General features: G+C 34.8%; 2 protein-coding genes across 3 annotated transcripts; one reads left to right on the forward strand and one right to left on the reverse strand.

The window, feature by feature from the left end:
• The first annotated feature begins 766 nt into the window (after positions 1–766).
• Positions 767–8,362, forward strand: LOC105125931 (ubiquitin-activating enzyme E1 1-like). 2 transcript variants are annotated; one of them, XR_842328.1, is made up of 8 exons: positions 767–1,008; positions 1,158–1,525; positions 2,842–3,059; positions 4,174–4,968; positions 5,597–6,465; positions 6,555–6,987; positions 7,246–7,913; positions 8,114–8,362. XR_842328.1 is itself a non-coding variant. In XM_011026606.1 (7 exons), the coding sequence occupies exons 1-7, from the start codon at positions 782–784 to the stop codon at positions 7,840–7,842; spliced, it is 3,507 nt and encodes a 1,168-aa protein (XP_011024908.1). In that variant the 5' UTR covers positions 767–781; the 3' UTR covers positions 7,843–8,111. The 2 variants fall into 2 exon arrangements, 1 of the variants encoding a protein (XP_011024908.1); XM_011026606.1 differs by lacking the exon at positions 8,114–8,362 and having other exon boundaries at positions 7,246–8,111.
• Positions 8,363–9,852: 1,490 nt separating this feature from the next.
• LOC105125932 (LRR/ubiquitin-like domain protein) lies at positions 9,853–13,532 on the reverse strand. Its single transcript, XM_011026607.1, has 10 exons — positions 13,196–13,532; positions 12,981–13,075; positions 12,514–12,675; positions 12,055–12,165; positions 11,851–11,951; positions 10,994–11,131; positions 10,776–10,824; positions 10,553–10,618; positions 10,244–10,363; positions 9,853–10,165 (listed from the first exon to the last, which is right to left on the reverse strand). The coding sequence occupies exons 1-10, from the start codon at positions 13,356–13,358 to the stop codon at positions 10,055–10,057; spliced, it is 1,116 nt and encodes a 371-aa protein (XP_011024909.1). The 5' UTR covers positions 13,359–13,532; the 3' UTR covers positions 9,853–10,054.
• Between the last annotated feature and the right edge of the window lie 9,185 nt (positions 13,533–22,717).

Here is a 22,717-nt window from a genome sequence, read left to right on the forward strand (position 1 = left end):
TATAGCATGAATGTTTAAGCAATGGTAGTATAAGTAAAGAAGTTAGAAAAACCTAATGCTTGATTTGTTAGCTTAACTGGATTCAATAAAATTAAGTAATGTAAAACTTTGATTTAAAGCATAGGCAATGATAACAGACGAACCATACATAAAAGTTTTGGTAACAATTAACTAAAACAAATAAGTTGTTAATATCATACATGAAATAAAAAGAAAGAAAAGATCAATGAAGACTCACTATCATTCCACTGTGGATAATACCCACCGCTAAAAGACCTTGTTGAGATAGTCCAAACCCCACTATAAAAGAGTGTATGATGACATTAAAAGAAGTCACATGGATCGCTAGAGCAATATTGTAAAAAAAAAGAAAAAAAGAAGCGATAATTCAATTATATTCAACCAATCAATTCTATTTAATTCAAGAATAGAACTTATGTATAAAAATAAACTTCATAAAAAACAATAATTAGAAGACCTAAGAGAACCCTATCAAATTAAAAAACAAATGATAAAACATAGAACACAGAAAATTAAAAAAAATATAGCCTGATTTCTAATTAAATAAATATCAAAAGATAAAACTAAAAAAAATTAAATAATTAGATGTTATAGTGTTATCTATAACTAATTATACCTTAATCCACAATATATACAGTAAAAAAACTCACACGTTTTAGAGTTTTGATAATGTTTTCTCTTTTTTTTTTTTTTTAATTCTAATGTCTATGTTTATATTATTCTTTCACATAAATTACATACATAATTCTTAACAATCTAGATGGTCCATTCACATTTTCCATCCCATCCTAGTCCAGAACCCCAAGGCCATACCGAATGCAATACCATAAACTACCCCCCGTCCCTACCCCATCTCAACTTCAATTTCTCTAAACCCAAAATAAAAAAAATCTCTCCTTCACAGTCACTCCACAAGCTACCAAAACCAAACCCCAATCCTCCCCCCCTCCCCCACTTAGATTCCATCCTCCCTCACTGGGCTAATCGGTACGTTTATCTCTTCCTCTAATCAATCTCTCGCTTAACATCTTCATATTCGAATCTTATTAGGCCTCAGGGTTTATGGTTTTATTAGCAGCACCCTTTTTTTATTTCATTTTAAAAATTTTGATTGGTGTTCGTCGCTTGTTTGGCAGTTTACTATACTTTATGCTTCCTATAAAGCGACCTGTTGAAGCAGTGCTGGTTGAAGGAGAAGAAGCACCAGATAACAGCATATCAGATTCATTTTCTTGCAAAAAGAACCGGATCGATTGCTCCTTGGAATCGAACGTGTCTAGTAACAAAAACAGTTGCGTTATTGGTAATTGCAGTGACACCGACAGAGAAAGTAACAACCACTGTAAAGGGGAGTTGATCATGTCACCTGGTGATTCGAAACCGATGGAGATTGATGAGGATCTTCACAGTCGCCAGCTTGCTGTTTATGGAAGAGAGACGATGCGAAGGCTTTTTGGTTCCAACGTTCTTGTTTCCGGGATGCATGGTCTTGGTGTTGAGATTGGTATGAATTATGAGACTTTTTTTTTAGTTGATGCTACTGGGTGGTTTTCCCTTTGTGATTTGTTGGATTTGCGTGTGAATAGATTGCTTTGTTGATATAAGGTTTGGTTTCTGTGGTTTTGAAGTTTGGTTCATTTATTATGTTTTAAGGTTAGGATAGGCAAAATTGGATCTGCGCAATCCAACCACAGACCTAAAATATAGCAAAGAAGGGTGCAGCACATGAAATAGAGATGGTTAATGGAGATTTGTGTGGTCACTATAGCTATGATTGGATTTGCCCCTAAAATATAGATGGAGGCCTTGGCACTCTAAACTAAATACGGGTGGCTTTAAATCATCCGAGACTGCTTGGATCATCAAGATAACCCTGTTAAAGGGGATGCTTATCTTACAAAATAGAGCCTGATTTTCTGAGCAAGAAATTTCAAATCTGTTTTTCTCATTCCCTGGCTTCAAATTACCGAATCATTTCTGTGAGGGAGACACAGAGAAGGGAGGGGGGATGGAGCACATCATACATAGATGATTGAGCATAGTAAACTTAAAAACTTGTTTTATTTTGCAGAAAATGCTTAAAGAAAAAACCTTAAAACTAATTTACTTTGATAATAGTTGCTGACTTCTCTCCTGGCAAGTGAACTTGATCTTAGATCTTTCAATTTGACCTCTCAAGCTCTTTTTATTCTTCCTGGAACTTCTCATTTTCCATTTTGGTACTGCATTGTTCAAGATCTGGGTTCAGCTTTATGCTTGTGCAATATATTAAAAAGCGACAATCCTTACGCACTCATGACCAGTAGTATCAAATGTCTTTATCATTAGCTTCTCAACCACTTTGGTGATTGGTCTTGGAGCTAACACTGGAGAAGGACTCTGGATTTATTGATATTTGTTTTTTTTTTGGTTTGGTTTGTATATATCATGGGTTTGAGTAACAAATAAAAAAGAAATTTAAAATTAAAATTGTGATTGCAAAAGGGAGCTTCTGCCAGCTATTTCTCTTCACATCTTTTCCATATTAGTCCTGCTTGTCTTTTTATCTCAAATTTTGATAGAATCAATTGGAGTCATATCAGTTGGATTGTTATTTTTATTAACCTTGCACCAGATAGTCTGTAATATATATTATTTTTCCTTTGGGTGTGGGGTGATTATCTAAAACTGTAGAAGCCATTGCTTGAGTTGAGATAGCATTATTTAAGGAATGCTAATGTCTTTAATTTGGATTGATTCTTGTTCCTATTGGTGTTAAAATTTATTGACTCTTTCTGTCTCTCTAATGTGTATCTATCTGCTGTAATTCTCGCACTACAGCAAAAAACCTCATTCTTGCTGGTGTCAAGTCTGTGACATTGCATGATGAAGGAATATTGGAGCTGTGGGATTTATCCAGCAACTTTGTTTTTTCCGAGAATGATGTTGGTAAGAACAGGGCCCTAGCATCTGTTCAGAAGTTGCAGGATCTCAACAATGCAGTCACCATCTCTACCTTAACTACAGAATTGACAACAGAACAACTTGATAAGTTCCAGGTACTTCCTTGTTTCTCCACTTTGATATTATCAGAAGAAATCCTGTCCAAATATATGCATTGTGCCATCTTGGCCACCGTTTTATATTCTTGATTAAACCTGCAATTTGCTTAGCAGGTACTTTATCAAGGTTACCAGTAAATCTTTCTTTCACAGGAAAAAATGTTATTACAAATGCATGTCAGAATATGCTACTGAATTTGGATTTTTGTTGTTATATTATATGCATTTATCTAAATCATTTGTATTGTCAATGACTGATTTTCTCTTGCAACAAATTAGGTGGTCAATGCCAGTTAAGGTTCGCAGCTTAATTATGCTATTCTAGACAGGGCCTGTAATTATTTTATGCTACATGCACAACCCTACAAAAGTGAAAACATAGAACTGGCCCGTTTCTTTCTGTGTTGCATCATGTTGTTGTGTGACCTTACACTGCAAGACATGCCAACTCTTAAGAATACAATTGCTTGGTTCAATGAACTTCCAATGTCTTCTGTCCACAAAAGCTTGCAAGCATAATATTCACTTAACAAAAAATAAAATTTATAACCTGTTATATAAGATGGTCTCATTGTTTCAACTCCCAAAAGCATTAAATGTTCTAAGAAATTATAATGGAAGGCATGAACAAGAGGACAGGAGTGAATATTAGTGTGCAGGTGTACTCATCTTGGTACAAAGGATCGCATTGCATCACCTTTTCGGTGTGTTAATAAGATTCTAAGATAATCTAAATGCTAAAGTGAAGGATTTATATCTTCATGCAAATATGGGAAAAAAACCATCCAATGACGTTATGTTTCAGTGGATCATAACTGTGTCCAGGGTGGCCTGTAAGCCAACAGTCCCCCAAAATCTTCAAAATTCACTAAAGTCCCTATGATTTGGTATATGCTTCATATTAGTCCCCATAACAAGCTGTTATTTTTTTATTTGAGGTCATGTTGTGTCTAAGATGCCCCCCTAACAATTCTATTCATCTTCTGCTATTGATTGTGTCTTCTATTTCTTCATTGGGTCTGCTTGAATACATTGCCTATCTTATTTTACAGAAATCATATGTATTTGCTTATACTGCTTCATGCCAGATGCTTGTTTTCTGGTGGTGCAGGCTGTCGTATTTACAGATCTCAATCTTGACAAAGCCATTGAGTTTAATGACTACTGCCATAATCATAAGCCCCCCATCTCTTTTATCAAGGCTGAAGTTAGAGGTCTCTTTGGCTCTGTGTTTTGTGACTTTGGACCTGAATTCACAGTGTTTGATGTTGATGGAGAGGAACCACACACTGGTATAATTGCATCTATCAGCAATGATAACCCTGCACTGGTGTCATGCGTTGATGACGAAAGGCTTGAGTTTCAAGATGGGGATCTTGTTGTTTTCTCTGAAGTGAAGGGAATGACAGAAATGAATGATGGAAAACCAAGAAAGATTAAAAATTCCAGACCATATTCATTTAATCTCGAGGAGGACACCACAAACTTTGCTACCTATGAGAAAGGTGGGATTGTCACACAGGTGAAACAACCCAAGGTGTTGAATTTTAAGCCATTGAGAGAAGCAATTAAAGATCCCGGTGAATTTCTATTGAGTGATTTCTCCAAGTTTGACCGTCCACCTCTCTTGCACTTGGCATTTCAAGCACTGGACAAGTTCGTGTCTGAGATGGGTCGTTTCCCTGCTGCTGGTTCAGAAGAAGACGCTCAGAAGCTTATATCTCTGGCAAGTCACATCAATGAAAACTCCGGAGATGTGAGAGTAGAGGACATTAACCAAAAGCTGTTGCGGCACTTTGCGTTTGGTGCCAGGGCTGTACTGAATCCTATGGCAGCTATGTTTGGTGGTCTAGTGGGACAAGAGGTTGTCAAAGCATGTTCTGGAAAGTTTCATCCTCTCTTTCAGGTTGGTATCAATTTTTTGTTTTGTTGAAACTTCTTAAGTCTCTCTCTCTAGCCAACTTAGGCATGCAGTAAACTTAAGTTTTTGTTCTGGAGCTTTTTAACACTGTTGAGGAATTTCATCTATTTACTTGTAGTCTTTGTACATAAACAAATGGAGGGTTCTTTTCTATACACAGTTAAAAGACTTTTATCTACATGCTTGCGCACTCTGTTTGGACCATCAAATTTAGTTTGATCAGATGAAGTTTTAAATAATGTTGTGTGCTTTGTTTGGGCTTTCCTTTAATTCAGTATGATCAGAAGGACTTTTAAATACTGTTGAGGGTTTCATCTATTAACCTATAGTGAGTTTTTATCATAACATCTTGGCTTGATAAACTAGCCATGTTTAATTTACCTAATTTTACTTGCCTTGGATGTGGCTGTTTCCGAAGTTAAACATCTACCTAATGATTCAACTTTACTGCTTGTTGTGGCAAGCTAACTTTGCCTTTTTTGCTGTAACAGTTCTTCTATTTTGATTCCGTGGAATCACTTCCAACAACAAATTCTGAAGTTAAACATCTACCTAATGATTCAACTTTACTGCTTGTTGTGGCAAGCTAACTTTGCCTTTTTTGCTGTAACAGTTCTTCTATTTTGATTCCGTGGAATCACTTCCAACAACAAATTTGGATCCCAGTGACTTCAAGCCACGAAATAGCCGTTATGATGCACAAATCTCAGTTTTTGGGTCCAAGCTTCAGAAGAAGCTAGAGGATGCTAATTTGTTTGTAGTAGGATCTGGTGCGCTTGGCTGTGAATTCTTGAAAAATTTAGCACTGATGGGTGTTTCATGTGGTGAACAGGGAAAGCTGACATTAACTGATGATGATGTGATTGAGAAGAGTAACTTGAGCAGGCAGTTTCTCTTCCGTGATTGGAACATTGGACAGGCCAAATCCACTGTTGCTGCTTCTGCTGCAACATTAATAAATCCTCATCTCAAGATTGAAGCACTGCAAAATCGTGTGTGCCCTGAAAGTGAGAATGTATTTGATGATACTTTCTGGGAGAACTTAACTGCTGTTGTCAATGCTTTAGACAATGTCAATGCAAGACTCTATGTTGACCAGAGGTGCTTGTACTTCCAAAAGCCTCTTCTCGAGTCAGGCACCTTGGGTGCTAAATGCAACACTCAGATGATCATTCCTCACCTGACTGAAAATTATGGTGCTTCAAGGGACCCACCAGAGAAACAAGCACCGATGTGCACTGTGCATTCATTCCCACATAACATTGATCATTGCTTGACATGGGCTCGATCCGAGTTTGAGGGTTTGGTTGAGAAAACACCAACAGAAGTTAATGCTTATCTATCAAATCCAGTTGATTATACTAATGCTATGACCAAAGCTGGTGATGCTCAGTCAAGGGACACCTTGGAACGTGTTCTTGAGTGCCTTGAGAAGGAAAAATGTGAGACATTCCAGGATTGCATTACATGGGCGCGTTTAAGGTACCCTCTTGTATTGGGTCTCCTATTCTTTCTTTATGGTAGGGCATACCTCATTCTGTTCTCTGACGTTATGCTTACATTGACTTCAGGTTTGAAGATTATTTTGCTGATCGGGTGAAGCAGTTGATCTTCACTTTCCCTGAAGATGCATCTACTAGTACTGGTGCTCCGTTCTGGTCAGCACCAAAGCGATTCCCTCATCCACTTCAGTTCTCAACTGCAGATCCAAGTCACCTCCATTTTGTCATGGCAGCATCAATATTGCGAGCAGAGACTTTTGGGATCTCTGTTCCTGAGTGGGTGAAACATCCTAAGACATTGGCTGAGGCTGTAGAGAAGGTGATTGTGCCAGAATTTCAGCCAAGAGAAGATGTGAAAATTGAGACAGATGAAAAGGCTACCACTATATCTACTGTATCTGTAGATGATGCAGCGGTAATCAATGAACTTGTCAGGAAACTAGAGCAGTGCAGGCATAAGTTGCCACCTGAATACAGGATGACCCCAATTCAGTTTGAGAAGGTGGTTTCTCTTGTTCAATTTATTTAGCATGCATTTATTTGGATCATCCTGCTGTTGAACAAAGCAGGATGTTATCCTACCTTTTTTTTCCATTTATTATAGCAGCTGATAATTTCAAAATATTTGCGTGAATTGATGTTTTCTTCTTGTTGTGGACTTGGAAGAATTTTTAATATGTGGCCAAAATATAATGGGAGGTACATTATCGGCCATTTGATGTGCCAGCCCAAATTTAAGTGAATTTCCTTGATTGTGCAGGATGACGATACAAACTACCACATGGATCTGATAGCCGGTCTTGCCAACATGAGAGCAAGAAACTACAGCATTCCTGAGGTTGACAAACTGAAAGCCAAGTTTATTGCTGGAAGGATCATCCCTGCTATAGCAACCTCCACAGCTATGGCCACTGGTCTTGTGTGCTTAGAGCTGTATAAGGTTCTGGATGGTGGGCACAAGGTGGAGGACTACCGCAATACATTTGCCAACCTTGCACTCCCTCTATTCTCCATGGCTGAGCCTGTCCCACCCAAGGTTATCAAGCATCAGGATATGAGCTGGACAGTTTGGGACAGGTGGATTCTAAAAGACAATCCTACATTGAGGGAACTTCTGCAATGGCTCAAGGATAAGGGGCTTGATGCCTATAGCATTTCACATGGTAGTTGCCTGCTCTACAACAGCATGTTCCCTCGGCACAGAGACAGAATGGACAGGAAGATGGTTGATCTGGTTAGGGAAGTGGCCAAAGCGGACTTGCCTGCATATCGTCGCCACTTTGATGTTGTTGTCGCATGTGAGGATGATGAAGGCAATGATGTTGACATTCCCCCAGTATCCATTTACTTCTCTTAGGTTATCCTGTCCATTTCCCAGCCAGCTCGTCATTCTTGATTTTACGATGAGGTTTCGGAGTCCTTTCAACGGTTAGATTTTATTTCAATGCTGCATCTGTGAGTACACAGGATTTGATATTTTTCACACAACCATGAGACATAAACTAAATAGTAACTTGTATTCCCCTGCGATGCTTTTTTTTTTCGCTAGATATGAATAGGAAGTAATGTGAAACCTGAGTTTTTGCCATGGCATTTGTCACGAGAAGAATATCTGCTGTTGATGTCAGGTTATCTGCTGCGGTTCTCGACCCTACTAGTTTTTCTTTGATCAAGGAGGCTGACTTTGGCATTTGCATGGCGGATACAACCGGGTCCTGCGAGCTGGTGATATCTTTCAATAGATTTTTGAAAGAGAATTTAGTGTGAGACGCTAACTTGCCCCATACGAACTTGATGTAATTTTCGTTGTTTGTCGCCGTGACTCCCTTCCTTGTATGAAAACACGATATCCATAAGCTTATTGCTATTTAGAATAATAACATTTAATAAGAAATATTATTTGGATAGAAGAAATGAAAGAAAAAATATCTTGAAAATACATCCAAGTTTTGAGAATAACATCACCGATGCTATTAGAAAAATCTTGGCATCACAAATTCAAAGACATTAAAAAAACATAATCAATAACTACCGGGTTGTTATATTTATCATCAAAAATAAATAAATCATCTATATCTTTGGATGTCGAGTGCAGCCTAGATAAGTTATTGTAGCATATCGTTAGAATTATTTTATTATTATTATTTTGGTAATATTAGTAGTTAGAATTATTTTATTATGAAATTTTTGGTAATATTAGTAGTGTTATAATCAAAATTTCAATGTATATTTAAAGTTTATTTTTCTTCTATTTACTCTCTTGCCCATTTAATATGTTTTATCGGATTTTACTATTTTGAATACCAACAAATTAAAAATATCACGTTTTCTAATTGCAACATGTATTATGTTTACTTCATTGATTTTTTTAGCCATCAATATTTTTACTTTACTGTGATAATTGTTTTAAAAACAATCATGCCTGCCTTTGAATTTAAACAAAGTAGAGGAACCTTTCGAGTCAAAACAAAAATAAATAAAAAACATGCCAAGTTCTTGATTATAATTTAATACCTGCATTTTTTTTTATTGCTTTGTTAACCTTATTTTTGAAAAACAATATAAATTAATCCTTTAATTAAAGCTGACTGTTAATTCTTCAAGAAATTTTTAAATAACCTTTTTAAATATTTTTGTCTAATGGTTGTCCTTGCAAAAAAATAAAATAAAATTATAAAGCATGTGTTAAGGGTGAGGTTGTTTTTTTTATAAGATAAGTTTGACATTAAAAAAATAGTTGAATATAAAATATTTCTTTTATGTTTTTTAAAGTCTGGTACTGAGAAATAACATGGTTGCAACTCTCTCCCTATATATATATATATATATATAGACACACACACACAAGATCTTAGACACAGGCCAAACTCTCGTGTTTAAATCTGCATACTCAAAACTTAAGCACTTGAACTTAAAATTACATATAATTATTAGACTCAAGCAAATATATTTTAATTATTATACACAAATTATCATAAAATCTAATTTAATATTTTAAATATAAAATTAAAATTTCTTCCCATTTAAATAGTTTAAATTTATTATTCCTCCAATAAAAATTCTATCTTTTATTATTAAATTCTATCTTTTATTATTATTATTATGATTATTCAAGTAAAGTTATTGTTATTATTATGATTATTCAAGTAAATTTAAGTAAAGTTATTGTTATTATTATGATTATTCAAGTAAATTTAAGCCGTACAAATAATAACACGAGTTAAAAAATAATTTATGAACAAAATATAAATAATTTATAATTACCAAATCATTATAAAAATATAATTTAACATTTTATATCTAAAAATTCAAATCAAATCTCCTGTGAGTGATACAATTAAAATAAAAAATATTCTCTTCTTTTTATAGAGATGCAATCACGCAAACAATTCAGAGAAACTAGCCCTTCAACACACGGTAGTCCTACGTTGCTTTTGCGGAATATAATCACAACCTCCTTTGCCTATTTATAAAAAATTAATCAATCGCAAATTTCTTGATTCTATAAACAGGCCCTTCTTACTCCAGAAATTTGCCACCACTTCAAAATGTAATCCGGGGCTGTAACATCAAAGTTTATCAGCACCCTCATCAAACTCAGCAGAGCCCACAACTCGAAAGTCCAGTTGTTTCTGATGTTTTGAACGACGGCGGTCATCAAAATCTTGCCATCCGTCAAGCTGTCAATAAGTTCTTTTATTATGTCATCAAACAACAATGGCTGGGATAGGAAAGACACAGGAAGTAGGTGAGTAAACCTGACGAAGAACGTCCATTGTGATTTCTGTGTTGTGGAGATCTAGAGTTGAGAGTTGCAGGCACATCTTGAATATTGTAGAAGGGAGGGATTTTAACCCGTTGTTGCCTAGATGCAACGCCTGCACAAACAATGGAGAAACCAATAAATACAGGATCACGTGGTAAGGTTGCTTGCCTGCTTCTTGAAGTTGAAGCAAATATAAATGGGCAAAATACTCTCGAAGCTACTGTTTAACCTCAAACATGCTGGTATCACAAAATTGAGAAAACAGGTAATAGCATAATGAAAACATGAATAAACTAGGGACCTTCAAATTAAGCAAATCCCCAAATGTAACAGGCAAATCTGTCAGAAGATTTGATGAAAGATCAACCTGCACCACAGAAAATCAGGGTCAACCACATAAGAAAACTGCACTGAATAAATGAGAAATTATCCATCCAGATTCAGTTTGTCAAGCAACAGCTGAATCATGTACTTCCCCCCACCACAGAGAATCAGAGATTAGGAGTAAACACCAAAAATATTACCTCGGCAAGAGAACTACAGTCCCCTATACACATAGGAACGTTGCTTATTCTGTGACAGAAACATTAAAATCAGGATCTGTCATATATTCATACCAATGAGAGAAAAGAATACCCAACAAGGGCAACAGACCTTTCACTTTTGAAAAATAAAACCACCAAAGAAAGAAAGAGAGAATAAAACAGGGACATGAGCGGAGGGGTTGTGGGGGGTACAATACCTGTTATTATTGACTTTCAAAACCTCAAGCTGGGTGAGAAGTCCAATTTCCATCGGGAGGCTACTCAACTCATTGTTTGAAACATGCAGTTGTCTCAGAGAGCACAGAGCACCCAATTCAGAGGGCAAAGTGGATAATCTGCATTAGATTACATGTTTGATGCCACATTATATAATCCCAAGTGTTTAAAACTATACCAGTTAATGAGATAAGGCTAATTTTTCTAACTATATCAAAAAAATGAAATTGATATATGAGAAATTTCTAAAGTCTCAGCATGCAATAGCTTGCACATAAGAAAATACACGAGGCAAGATGCTTAACCTTGCCCCCAAATCACATGTAGCAGAGACTGTGCCTTTCAACAAACCAAGATAAACAGAACTCTATAAGAAATGCACAATTTTGCAGAGAATTAAGCAAGAAATCAACAGATAATGATTGTCTTCAATGATAAATTATTTAAGGTTGATTACCTAGTACACCTCAGTTAGCATGAGCTTGGAATTCCTATAACAGATTCACGAAATGTGGATCGATCTGGCTCTTCTCAATGAGGCTTCTCTATGATTATAGCTTTCCTCATATTATAATACCACTTCATGCCAGAATGCTAGGGAATGAGACACTTATATTACATATCAGGTCCTGCTACCGACCTCCTCCTTATAACAATTACCAGAGACAACTAGCTAATTCACAGAACAATCTCAACAAACTTTGTGCAGGATAGCAACATAGGTAAATTCATTAATTATTTTAACCCACAAAAGCACATTTAGTCACAAGCTTTTCAAGTTTGGCTGCAAATCAAATTATACATGGACCAAAATCATTACAATTGATGTAATACTCACTTGTTATGGCTGACAGACAGAACTGTTAAATGCTTCAAAGATGATAGTCCTTTCCATTTAATGCATTCATCCAACATACCATTTCCATTGAGCAAAAATTTCTGAGAAAATTTAAAATTAAACCCTGAGATCCACAAAACTTTTAACAGAAGAGTCCACTCAATTAGTCCAAACAAATAAATAAAAGGAAAATATATTGTTCACCTGCATGGAACTTAAACAGCCAATTTGGGCTGGTACATCTCCAATAAAATTGTTGCTGATATCAAGGACTCTTGTAGAAGGTCCACATGTCCACACTTCCTCAGGTATTGCCTTTTGAATTCCAATAAACAAGAACAAATGTAAGAGACTGAATACTGAAAACATAATATTAATGGCATTGAATCAGGAAAAATAAAAGGTTGGCTTTCCCTCTTCATTATGGTCAAATCTTAGATCAACATCATAGCAAGGTTAGTCCTAAGAAAAACATAAGAGATTTCCACAACCTAATAGGATTTTTTGTTCATAAATGGACATGACGTATAGCACATCTTGAGTCTGATGAAGAAAATCTGAAATATTATTTCTGCCTTTTCTCTTCTAGTGTTTCATTTGATAAACAACTTAAAAACGAAAATTTAATTGATAGATAACAAGGAAAGATTTCACAATTTATACCTTTAAGTTGCATTCAGCCAGTCCAATAACTCCAGTAACCTTCCATCGTTCAACCCGGTTCTTATCAAACAAAACTCCAATCTTTTCATTCACCGTTTTATTGCTACTAGTATTAGCCCTTGAAATCGGTCGAGTCTTAGCATCTTTTAGTATTGGACCATCCTGTTCAAAGAAACCCAAAAATTAAAATCAACTTAACATAATCGAATAACAGTGTCAAAGTCTACCTCAAACATAAATACACATTTTCCAGTAACTTCAACCATTATCAAAACTAAAAAGCTTAAAACTTCAAGCTATCATCTATCAAAAAATTCATTGAAATTTTGAAACTAAAAATGGGAACTTTTAATTCTCTTCAATCACAAGCTTATAATAATTAAAGAGTAATTCTTTAATCAAGAAACAGATGCATTTAGGGCTTGAAACAGAAATACAAAAAGAAAAGAAAGAAATAATAAAGATACCCCTTGGTGCAAGCCCTGAGAGGCCATAAGCATGACCTTAGCCCCATTTGTGACCTCTGATTCCCTCAAAGTCATACCATCCACCAACAACTTCCCTGCAAAAGCGAACCACCAAGAAACGACACGCCGTTTTCAGGGCTCTTCACATTCCATCTCAATTTCAAAGAAAAGAAAGAATATAAGCAAAAAAGAAGAGAGAGAGAGATTATGGGTACCTTTAAAGATGAGTTTTTGGCCACGGGGAAGAACGTTGGTGAGAGGTTGCAGAAGAGATTTGACGTCTTTGATTTTGGAGTCTAGAGAGACAGAGATTGGAATGGATCTTCCACTGAACTTCACTGTTATGTTTATCGCTGTATCTTGACCTTCCACCTCCATTTTCTTCTGTTTCCTTTCAGTTCTTGATGATGATCTTTGTGATTCTTTTTCTTTGTATTGGAGAATTTAGGAGGGGAGAAAGACAGATTGCAGAGAAGGTCTCTTTGCCTTCTTGTATTGTAATGCAAAAATTATGATATGACGCTTTTATTTGTGAAAACAATTCATGCCCGTAAGACTAATAAACAAATTTGCCTGTTTAGGGTATCCGAATTAACATACAAATACAATCGTCATTCACTCTCTTTTTAATCGAAGACTAAGCTACTAATTCAGTTTTTTTTCTTGTTTAATTACATTTTTTTAAATAATTTTAATATATTAATATTAAAAATATTTTTTAAAAATAAAAAATAAAAAAATATTATTTTAATGTATATTTTTTAAAAATAATATTATAAAAAATAATCGTTATTATAATCATACCCACTAATTAAAAATACATATTATATTTCTCAATTCTGAACTAAATATATATTTTTTTTTATTTAAAAAAACCTCATTTCTAGAAAGCTCCGGCTGCCTCAAGCTCTTACAAAAGATGCATATCTTGATTTGAACTCAAAATCTATTATGCAAATCTTCAATCCTTAGCTATCACGCAAACCCTTCGAGAACTGAAATAAATATACTTATAATTGTTATCTCTATTCTATCTATTATGCTATATTGTGCTCTTAGATTTAATATATTAAACTCTCTTAAACTACATGGTAATGAATTAGTGGGAAGGGTTATAATTTAAATTAATTAATTATTTAGTAATATAATGTTATGATATTTGAATTAAAATTATCATTTTATAGCTTAAATTAAAGAATTTTAAGAAAAATCAAATTAATTACTTAAAAAATAATTTCTTCATTTGAGTTGAAATTATCATTACATAATTTAAATTATTTGATAATGATATAACGACAGATGCAAGGTCTTCAATGGACGCCCAAGTAGTCCCTATATAAATAATCATGTTAGAAAACTTTGGTATCAGAGCCTTCATTATTGGTGTTGTTAATAAATAGAAGTTATTCGTGTATACGATTACTGTTTACATTTACGATACTATTTACCTATATGACACTATTCATTAATACAATATTGTTTACATATGTTACTGTTGGTATATATAGAAAGTCAGTGCGGTGATTAAATACAATTTAGAAAGTTCTATATAAGGAGATTAGGTTTAAGGCGGGACTGTTTGTAACCCCTCCAATCTTTCCTAGGAATTTACTTAGTGAAATATTATTCACACGATACTATTTCTATATACATTACAGATCTGTGAAACGGTAATAACTGAATAGATCACGGTAAATAAAATGAAAGCAAAGTATGAGATTGAGAGGTTCAAAGGGAGTAATTTCTCAATGTGAAAAATGAGAATCAAGGCAATCTTAAGGAAAGATAATTGCTTGGCAGCCATTGGGGATCGACCTAAGAAGATCACTAATAATGCAAAAATGAGAATCTAGTAATGCTATTGCTAACATACATTTAGCATTAGCCGATGAAATATTATCAAGTGTGGCAGAGAAGAAAACAATTAAGGAGATATGAGAGACTCTAAAAAGGCTATACGAGTCCAAGTCTTTCCACAATAAGATTTTCTTAAAGCGGAGGCTTTATACCCTTCAAATGGCAGAAACCATGTCAGTGACTGACTACATCAACACAATAAGAACTCTATTTTCACAACTCACTACACTGGGTTAACAAATAGAGAAAAATAAATGTGTAGAGCTTTTACTTCAAAATCTTCCCGATTCATATGATCAACTCATTATCAACTTGACCAATAATATTCTCTCAGACTATTTAGTCTTCGATGATGTTGTAGCCGCTATCTTGGAAGAACAAAATAGGTGCAAAAACAAAGGAGACAAAAATAATTCAAACTAAACAGAGACGTTGTTGGTGTCAAGAGGAAGATCAACGGAGCGTGGCTCTAGTGGGAGTCAAAGGTAAGGGAGGTCCAAATCAAGAAGTAAGAAGACTTTGAAATGCTACAACTGTGGTAGAAAAAGGAACTTCAAAAAGGATTGTTGGTTTAAAATGATATAAAGAGTACTGCGGAGTCATCAAAACTTCAAGGAAGTGTTGCAAGCACCTCAAAAGATGGAGATGTTTTATATAGTCAAGCAACGACAATCTCTACAGATAGAGAAGAGCTCACGGGGGTCTAGCTAATGGATGTAGAAGCAATATGGCATATGACTCCTAATCGAGATTGGTTCTATACATATGAACCCATCTTTGAAGGTACATTGTTCATAGGTGATAATCATGCTTTAGAGATTGCTGACATTGTCACCATTAAATTGAAGATGTATAATGGCTTAATTCTTACTATTTTAGGAGTGCGATATGTGAAAGACTTAAAGAAGAATATTTTATCCGTAGGATAATTTGATAATCTTGGCTATAAGATCTGAATAGACAATGGAATAATGAAATTTGTCAAAGGAGCGCTGATGATCTTAAAGGCAAGAAAGACAGTTGCAAACATGTTTGTATAATGGGAGAAACACATCATGAGGCAGAAGCGTCAATTGCATCAGCTAGTCCTGCAGAAAAGAAGACGATGATGTGGCATCAAAAACTAGGCCACATGTCATGAGAAAGGTTTAAAGGTTCTCTCTCATAAGAAGTTACTCCCTAGGCTTACAAAGGTTGCTTTACCTTTATGTGAGCACTGTGTTACAAGTAAACAGTATAGGTTGAAGTTTGGCACATCAACAATTAAGAGCAAATGCATCTTAGACCTAATTCATTCTGATGTTTGGCAAACACCGGTTGTATCCTTGAGATGAGCAAGATACTTTGTATCATTCATAGATGACTTCTCTAGAAGATGTTAGGTGTATCCAATTAGAAGAAAGACAAATATGCTTACAGTCTTTAAAACTTTTAAAGCGCGGGTGAAATTTAAATCTGAAAAGAAGATTAAGTGTTTGAATACTGACAATAGAGAAGAATATACTAATGATGAATTTCATAACTTCTGTCAACATGAAGGTATCAAAAGGCAATTCACAATGGCATACACTTCATAGCAAAATGAAGTGGCAGAGCGGATGAATAAAACTCTATTAGAAAAAACAAGAGCAATGTTAAAGGTTACAAGTCTAGGAAAGTCATTTTGGGCAGAAGCAGTCAATACCGCTTATTATATGATAAATCGATCTCCATCAATTGCAATTGAGCTGAAGACACTGATGAAGATGTGTACTGGAAAACCAGTTGATTATTCTCGATTGTCTATATTTGGAAGTCTTGTGCACATGATGTACAATACACAAGAAGTTAGCAAACTGGATTTAAAATTCAGAAAATGTGTATTCTTAGGATATGCTGGTGAAGTGAAGAGGTATCGCTTGTGGGATTCCACTGCCCACAAGGTAGTCATTAGCATAGATGTTATATTTGTAGAAGGTAAAATACAAATGGAAGAACATAATAGCATTCTAAAGGAGACTATAACAATCCAGATGGAAAATACTTAGAATCATATTTCTTCTGAAGCTGTACCAGAGCATGAAGAGCAAGAACAAATAGAGTCTGAAACTCTTGAAGAACATAATACAAATGGAAGAACATAATAACATTCTAAAAGAGACTATAACAGTCCAAATGGAAAATACTCAGAATCATACTTCTTTTGAAGCTGCACTAGAGTATGAAGAGCAAGAACAAATAGAGTCTAAATCTCCTGAAGAACATTAACATAGATGTTATATTTGCAGAAGGTAAAATACAAATGGAAGAATATAATAGCATTTTAAAGGAGACTATAACAGTCCAGATGGAAAATACTCAGAATCATACTTCTTCTGAAGCTGCACCAGAGCATGAAGATCAAGAACAAATAGAGTCTGAAACTCTTGAAGTTCGGTGGTCGACTCATGAAAGAAGACCACTGACTTGAAACTCAGAATATGTTACTAAGAGCAATATTGCATACTATTTTTTAACAGAGGATGAAGAGCCATCAACTTTCTAAGAGGTTATCAAAAGCACAAATATATCTATGTGGATGATAGCAATGCAAAAAGAGATTGAAGCTCTATATAAGAATAATATTTGGGATCTTATTCCACTACCACAAGGAAAAAAGGCAATTGGCAACAAATGAGTTTACAAGATAAAGCATGATGACAATGATCAAGTGGAGCGGTATCATGCAAGATTGGTGGTGAAAGGATATGCTTAAAAAGAAGGAATAAACTTCAATGAGATATTTTCTCCGATGGTATAATTTATGACAATCAGATTAGTCTTGACAATGTGTGTTATATTTAATCTTCACTTAAAACAGTTAAATGTGAAAACTACATTTCTTCATGAAGAACTTGAAGAAGAAATTTATATGCTCTAACCAAAGACTTTTGCTGAAACAAGTAAGGAGAATTTGGTTTGCAAGTTGAACAAATCTCTATACGATCTCAAACAGGCACCGAGGTATTGGTACGAGAGATTTGATTCCTTCATAATTAGCCTTGGGTACAACAGACTTAGTTCAGATCATTATACGTATTACAAGATGTCTGAAAAAGATGATGTTTTCATCATTTTATTGTTGTACGTGAATAATATATTGGTGATAGGCCCCAACAAAGATCGAGTCCAAGAATTAAAGATATAGTTGGCTAGGGAGTTTGATATGAAGGACTTGGGACCAGCAAACAAGATTCTAGGGATGCAAATTCACTGACATAGAAGTAAGAGGAAAATTTAGCTTTATCAGAAGAATTATTTGAAGAAGATCTTGCATCGCTTTAACATGCAAGATTGTAAACCAATTTCCACCCCATTTCCTATTAACTTTAAATTATTCTCAAGTATGTCTTCTAGCAATGAAGCAGAGAGGATGAAGATGTCTCAAGTATCGTATGCTTCAATAGTGGGAAGTTTAATGTTTGCCATGATATGTACAAGACCAGATATTGCACAAGCAGTAAGAGCAGCTAGTCGATACATGGTAAATCCTGATAGAGAGCATTGGAATACTATTAAGAGGATCTTGAGATACATTAAGAGTACCTCAGATGCCACATTATGTTATGGAGGATTAGAATTTACTGTCAGAGGCTATGTTGACTCAAATTTTGCTGATGACCTTGAGAAAAGAAAATCCACTACAAACTATGTGTTCATAATTGCAAGAGGAGTTGTGAGCTGGGTCTCTAAACTTCAGACTGTTGTAGCATTATTTACAACAGAAGCTGAGTATATGACAACTATATAAGCTTGTAAATAAGCAATATGGATAAAGAAACTAGAGGAGCTCGGGCACAAACAAGAGAATATTCTTTTATACTGTGATAGTAAAAGTGCCTTGCATATTACAAGGAATCTAGCGTTTCATTCAAGAAAAAAACACATAGATGTTCAATATCACTTTGTTTGCGAAGTGGTGGAAGATGGAAGCGTGGATTTTCAGAATGTTCATATAAAGAAAAACCCAGCAAATGCATTAATGAAACCTGTCAACACTAATAAGTATATATAGTACAGATCCTATTATGGCCTAACAGAAACATAAGTAGCATGAAGATGACAAATATAAAAAGGATAAAAGAATCACAGATGATCAAGTGTGAAGATTTGATTAAATCATTAAAGTCTTCAAGTGGAAGAATATAAAGCCACCACTTAATTAATTGGTGGAAGACAAAAATAAGTGGAGTTGTTGGCATAATTAGAGATGAATTGTTGGCATAATTGGTAGAGTTGTTGGCATAATTGATGGAGTATGAGTGAAGATGAGTTCTTGGTCTAACTTGTGGCATAATTGGTGCCATAATTTATGGCCTTTATCCCCTCACTATTACCTATAAATAGGCAATGCCTTCAAGCTTATTTAGCACACTAAGATAGAAAGAAGAAGAGGAGAGTGAAGAGAAAGTAATCCCATAAAGTTGTGAGGTATTTGTGAGAGAGTAAGTGAGGTATTTTCTCCTAGTAATAGAGAGATTCTTAGTTGTTCTTCTATTATTTAAGAGAGGTTATAATTCCCATATTATTTAGTAAAATCCTTCTAGACTTGCTTGTGGATGTAGTCTAATTGGGTGAACTACGTAAATTTTTGTATGTCTCATTTCTCATTTTATCTTATTCCTTACCTTTTATCTTGTCGAGTTTGCATGCTAGTATCCTAACAAACTTTAGCAAAACTTGGCAATTGCAAAGTAATTCTGCCTTTATCTAAGACTCTGAATTTCTTGGAATGAAATCAGGTAATTAAGTGAAAGATTTAGCATCGAGATTAATACCAAGAACACAAGTCCAAGAGTTTTTCCATTGCTCGGAGAGCGTAGAGGTTTGGGCAGCGTGTCCAGTCTTGAGAAAGGACAGAAAGTGGGCAAATAATGTTGCTTGTAAATCGCTCGGTGCAGCATGTCTTGCGATGTGGTTGAATCAAATTTTAAAATTTTTTATTTAAATTAATTTTTTAATATTTTTAGATTATTTTAATATGTTAATTTTTTTTTAAAAAAAAATAAAAAACATTATCTTAATCTATTTATAAACAAAAAATATTTTAAAGTGCAACCGCTATTACATATAAAGAAAATTGGTGAATTCAAATCCCTGTCAATTCAAACTTAGCCATCACCATGAGAATTACCAGATTTTGTGCTTTTCATAATTATAGGATCAATTTGTTATCTCTGCAAATATTGTTATTGATTGTGATTGTAAATGTTCATCTGTTACATAAATTAGAATTCCTGAAATTAAGTTCTCGGGATTCTATAAAGATTGTAAAAAATGAATGGAAAAAGTGTGAGTTTGAAATACAATAATATTGTAGTGTGAGTTTCTTATATGATATCAGAGCCTAAAAATCTCTAACGAGTATTCTTCCTTCCTGCTTCCTGTAAAATGGCCACCATATCTGCATCTACCACTGACTCACTTAACTCACCCATCATCATAATCAATGCTGCTATAACCATTAAAGAAAAACTCATCCCCTCTACTTTCTCTCAGTGGAGGGCTCAATTTGAAGTATTGTTTATTGGTTATGATCTCATTGATTTTGTAATAGGGTGTTAACAAATGCCCTACCATTAATGCAATGAATTCCACTGCCTCCAAAACCGCAAACTCCCATTGGATTCGCCAAGACAAACTCATTCTATATGCCATTCTTGCTTCTACCTCCATCCCCATTACCCCTTTCTTACTGCCCACAAACATCTTATGAGGCTTGGACAACACTTACCCGTTTATATGCGGGAAAATTAAGAAGGCGTGTGATGCAGCTCAAGGAAGATTTGACCTTGAGCACTCATAGATCTCGCACCGTCACTGAATTCCTTCAAGGAATGAAAGTGATTGCTGATAAACTAGCAATAATTGATCATCCAATTTCAGATGATGATCTAACCCTATACATACTTAATAGATTGAGTATTGAATTTAGAGAAATCATAACATCCATTCATGCTTATGAGACCTCTCTAAAATTTGAAGAAATCCATAATCTTCTTGTCAGCTATAAAAGTTATCTTTGGTGACTGGAGCACCAATCTACAACCATGTTTATTTCAACCACTAATTACTCTAATCAACAAGGCTGTGCTTCTGCATAAAATAAATAGAGCTCCTAGTTTTCTTCCAATTCTAGACATAATAAATGACGCGCTTAGTTTTCTTTTAACAACCTTCAAAGTCACAGTGGGACTCATAAGAATGGGTCATTCAATTGGGGTCATAAGAAGTATAAACTGAAATGTCAATGATGTGATCAACTGAGCTATATAACAAAAAACTATCCCAAAATGTCTACTACTGATATTATTGCAAACTGTGTAGCTTCCTTTCAACAAAAAAATCATAAGTGGCTAGTTGACTCAGCTGCATCTCACAATATAACCACTGATCTCTCTAATCTAATGATTAATTTTGAATATGATGGTATTGATGAGGTGGTAATTGGTGATGGATCAGGTTTGCCTGTGTCTCATATCGGTTCCTTGTCTTTTAAATCATCCAATCATATCTTTCATTTACATGACACTCTTTGTGCTCCTATAATTCATAAAAATCTCATTTCTATTCACCATTTTACCAAGTATAACAATGTGCACATTGAGTTTAATCTTGCTTATTTTTTGGTGAAGGATCGAATCACAGGGGCGATACTACTCAAAGGCAAATGTGAAGATAGAGTGTACCCATTTCCGGAGCATTTACCATCCATCAAGAAAAACATTGTTGCCTATGTTCATGAACGTACTATAACTGATGGATGGCACAAACATCTTGGTCATCCATCATCCAAATTGGTTCATCATCTCATTCATGCTTTTTCTTTACCTACCAATAAAAATAGCCATTTATCTTTGTGCACTTCATGCTCTCAAAACAATGCTCATCGTAAAACCTCTAATACTTATGGTCTTACCAGCACTACTCCAATTAAACTGATTTACACGGATGTTTGGGGGCTATCTTATGATATTGGTATTAAGAGCTCAAAATATTATGCTATTTTTGTTAACCACTATATCAAGTATATTTGGCTTTATCCCATGACTCATAAATCAAATTTTCAAATAATTTTTCCATAATTTTGCAATCTTATGGAAAATAAATTTAACAAAAAAAATAAAAAGTTTTTATTTTGATAATGGCAAGGAATGTATTGGCCTCAAATATTGTCTTTTTGTTTATGAAATTAGTCACTACACTATTTCTCCCACACTCCAAAACAAAATGATATGCCTGAAAGGCGACATCACCACCTTGTTAAGATTGGTCTCACCGTACTCACAGATGCTTATATGCCTCTCTCATATTGGCTATATGCATTTCAAATCGCTGCCTATCTTATCAATTGAATGCCCACCTCAACCTTGAATATTCAATCTCCATTTGAAAAATTGTTCAACTAAAGGCCAAACTATTTCAAGCTTAAATAATTTAGCTGTCTATGTTATCCGTTAACTAGACCCTATCATAAATATAAACTTGAGCCAAAAGCCAAACCATGTACATTTATGGGTTACAACCTATCCCAAAATGTATATTTATATTTTAAGCTATGTACCTATAAGATTATTACCTCTCGACATGTCATATTTCATGAAGGGACCTTCTATTTTAACAAATCAGACCCAAACAGTTCCATCTCCTCTTTGTCTGCTGGGTAAAATCCCTCTATGATGATCTCTATGGCATAAAAATCCTTTCTTATCACCAAACATCCTTTCCCATCTTCTTTGGAACCCTCAAGTGTTACTGTAGCACTCACTGACTCTAAATAACGTGAAGCCATGTCCTCGGAATTAACTGCCTTAATGCATTACAATACATGACAACTAGTTTCACCTCCACCTGATTGTAAT

The sequence above is a fragment of the Populus euphratica genome, unplaced genomic scaffold (genome assembly GCF_000495115.2).
Source record: "Populus euphratica unplaced genomic scaffold, PopEup_1.0 scaffold44.1, whole genome shotgun sequence".
Taxonomy (NCBI): domain Eukaryota; kingdom Viridiplantae; phylum Streptophyta; class Magnoliopsida; order Malpighiales; family Salicaceae; genus Populus; species Populus euphratica.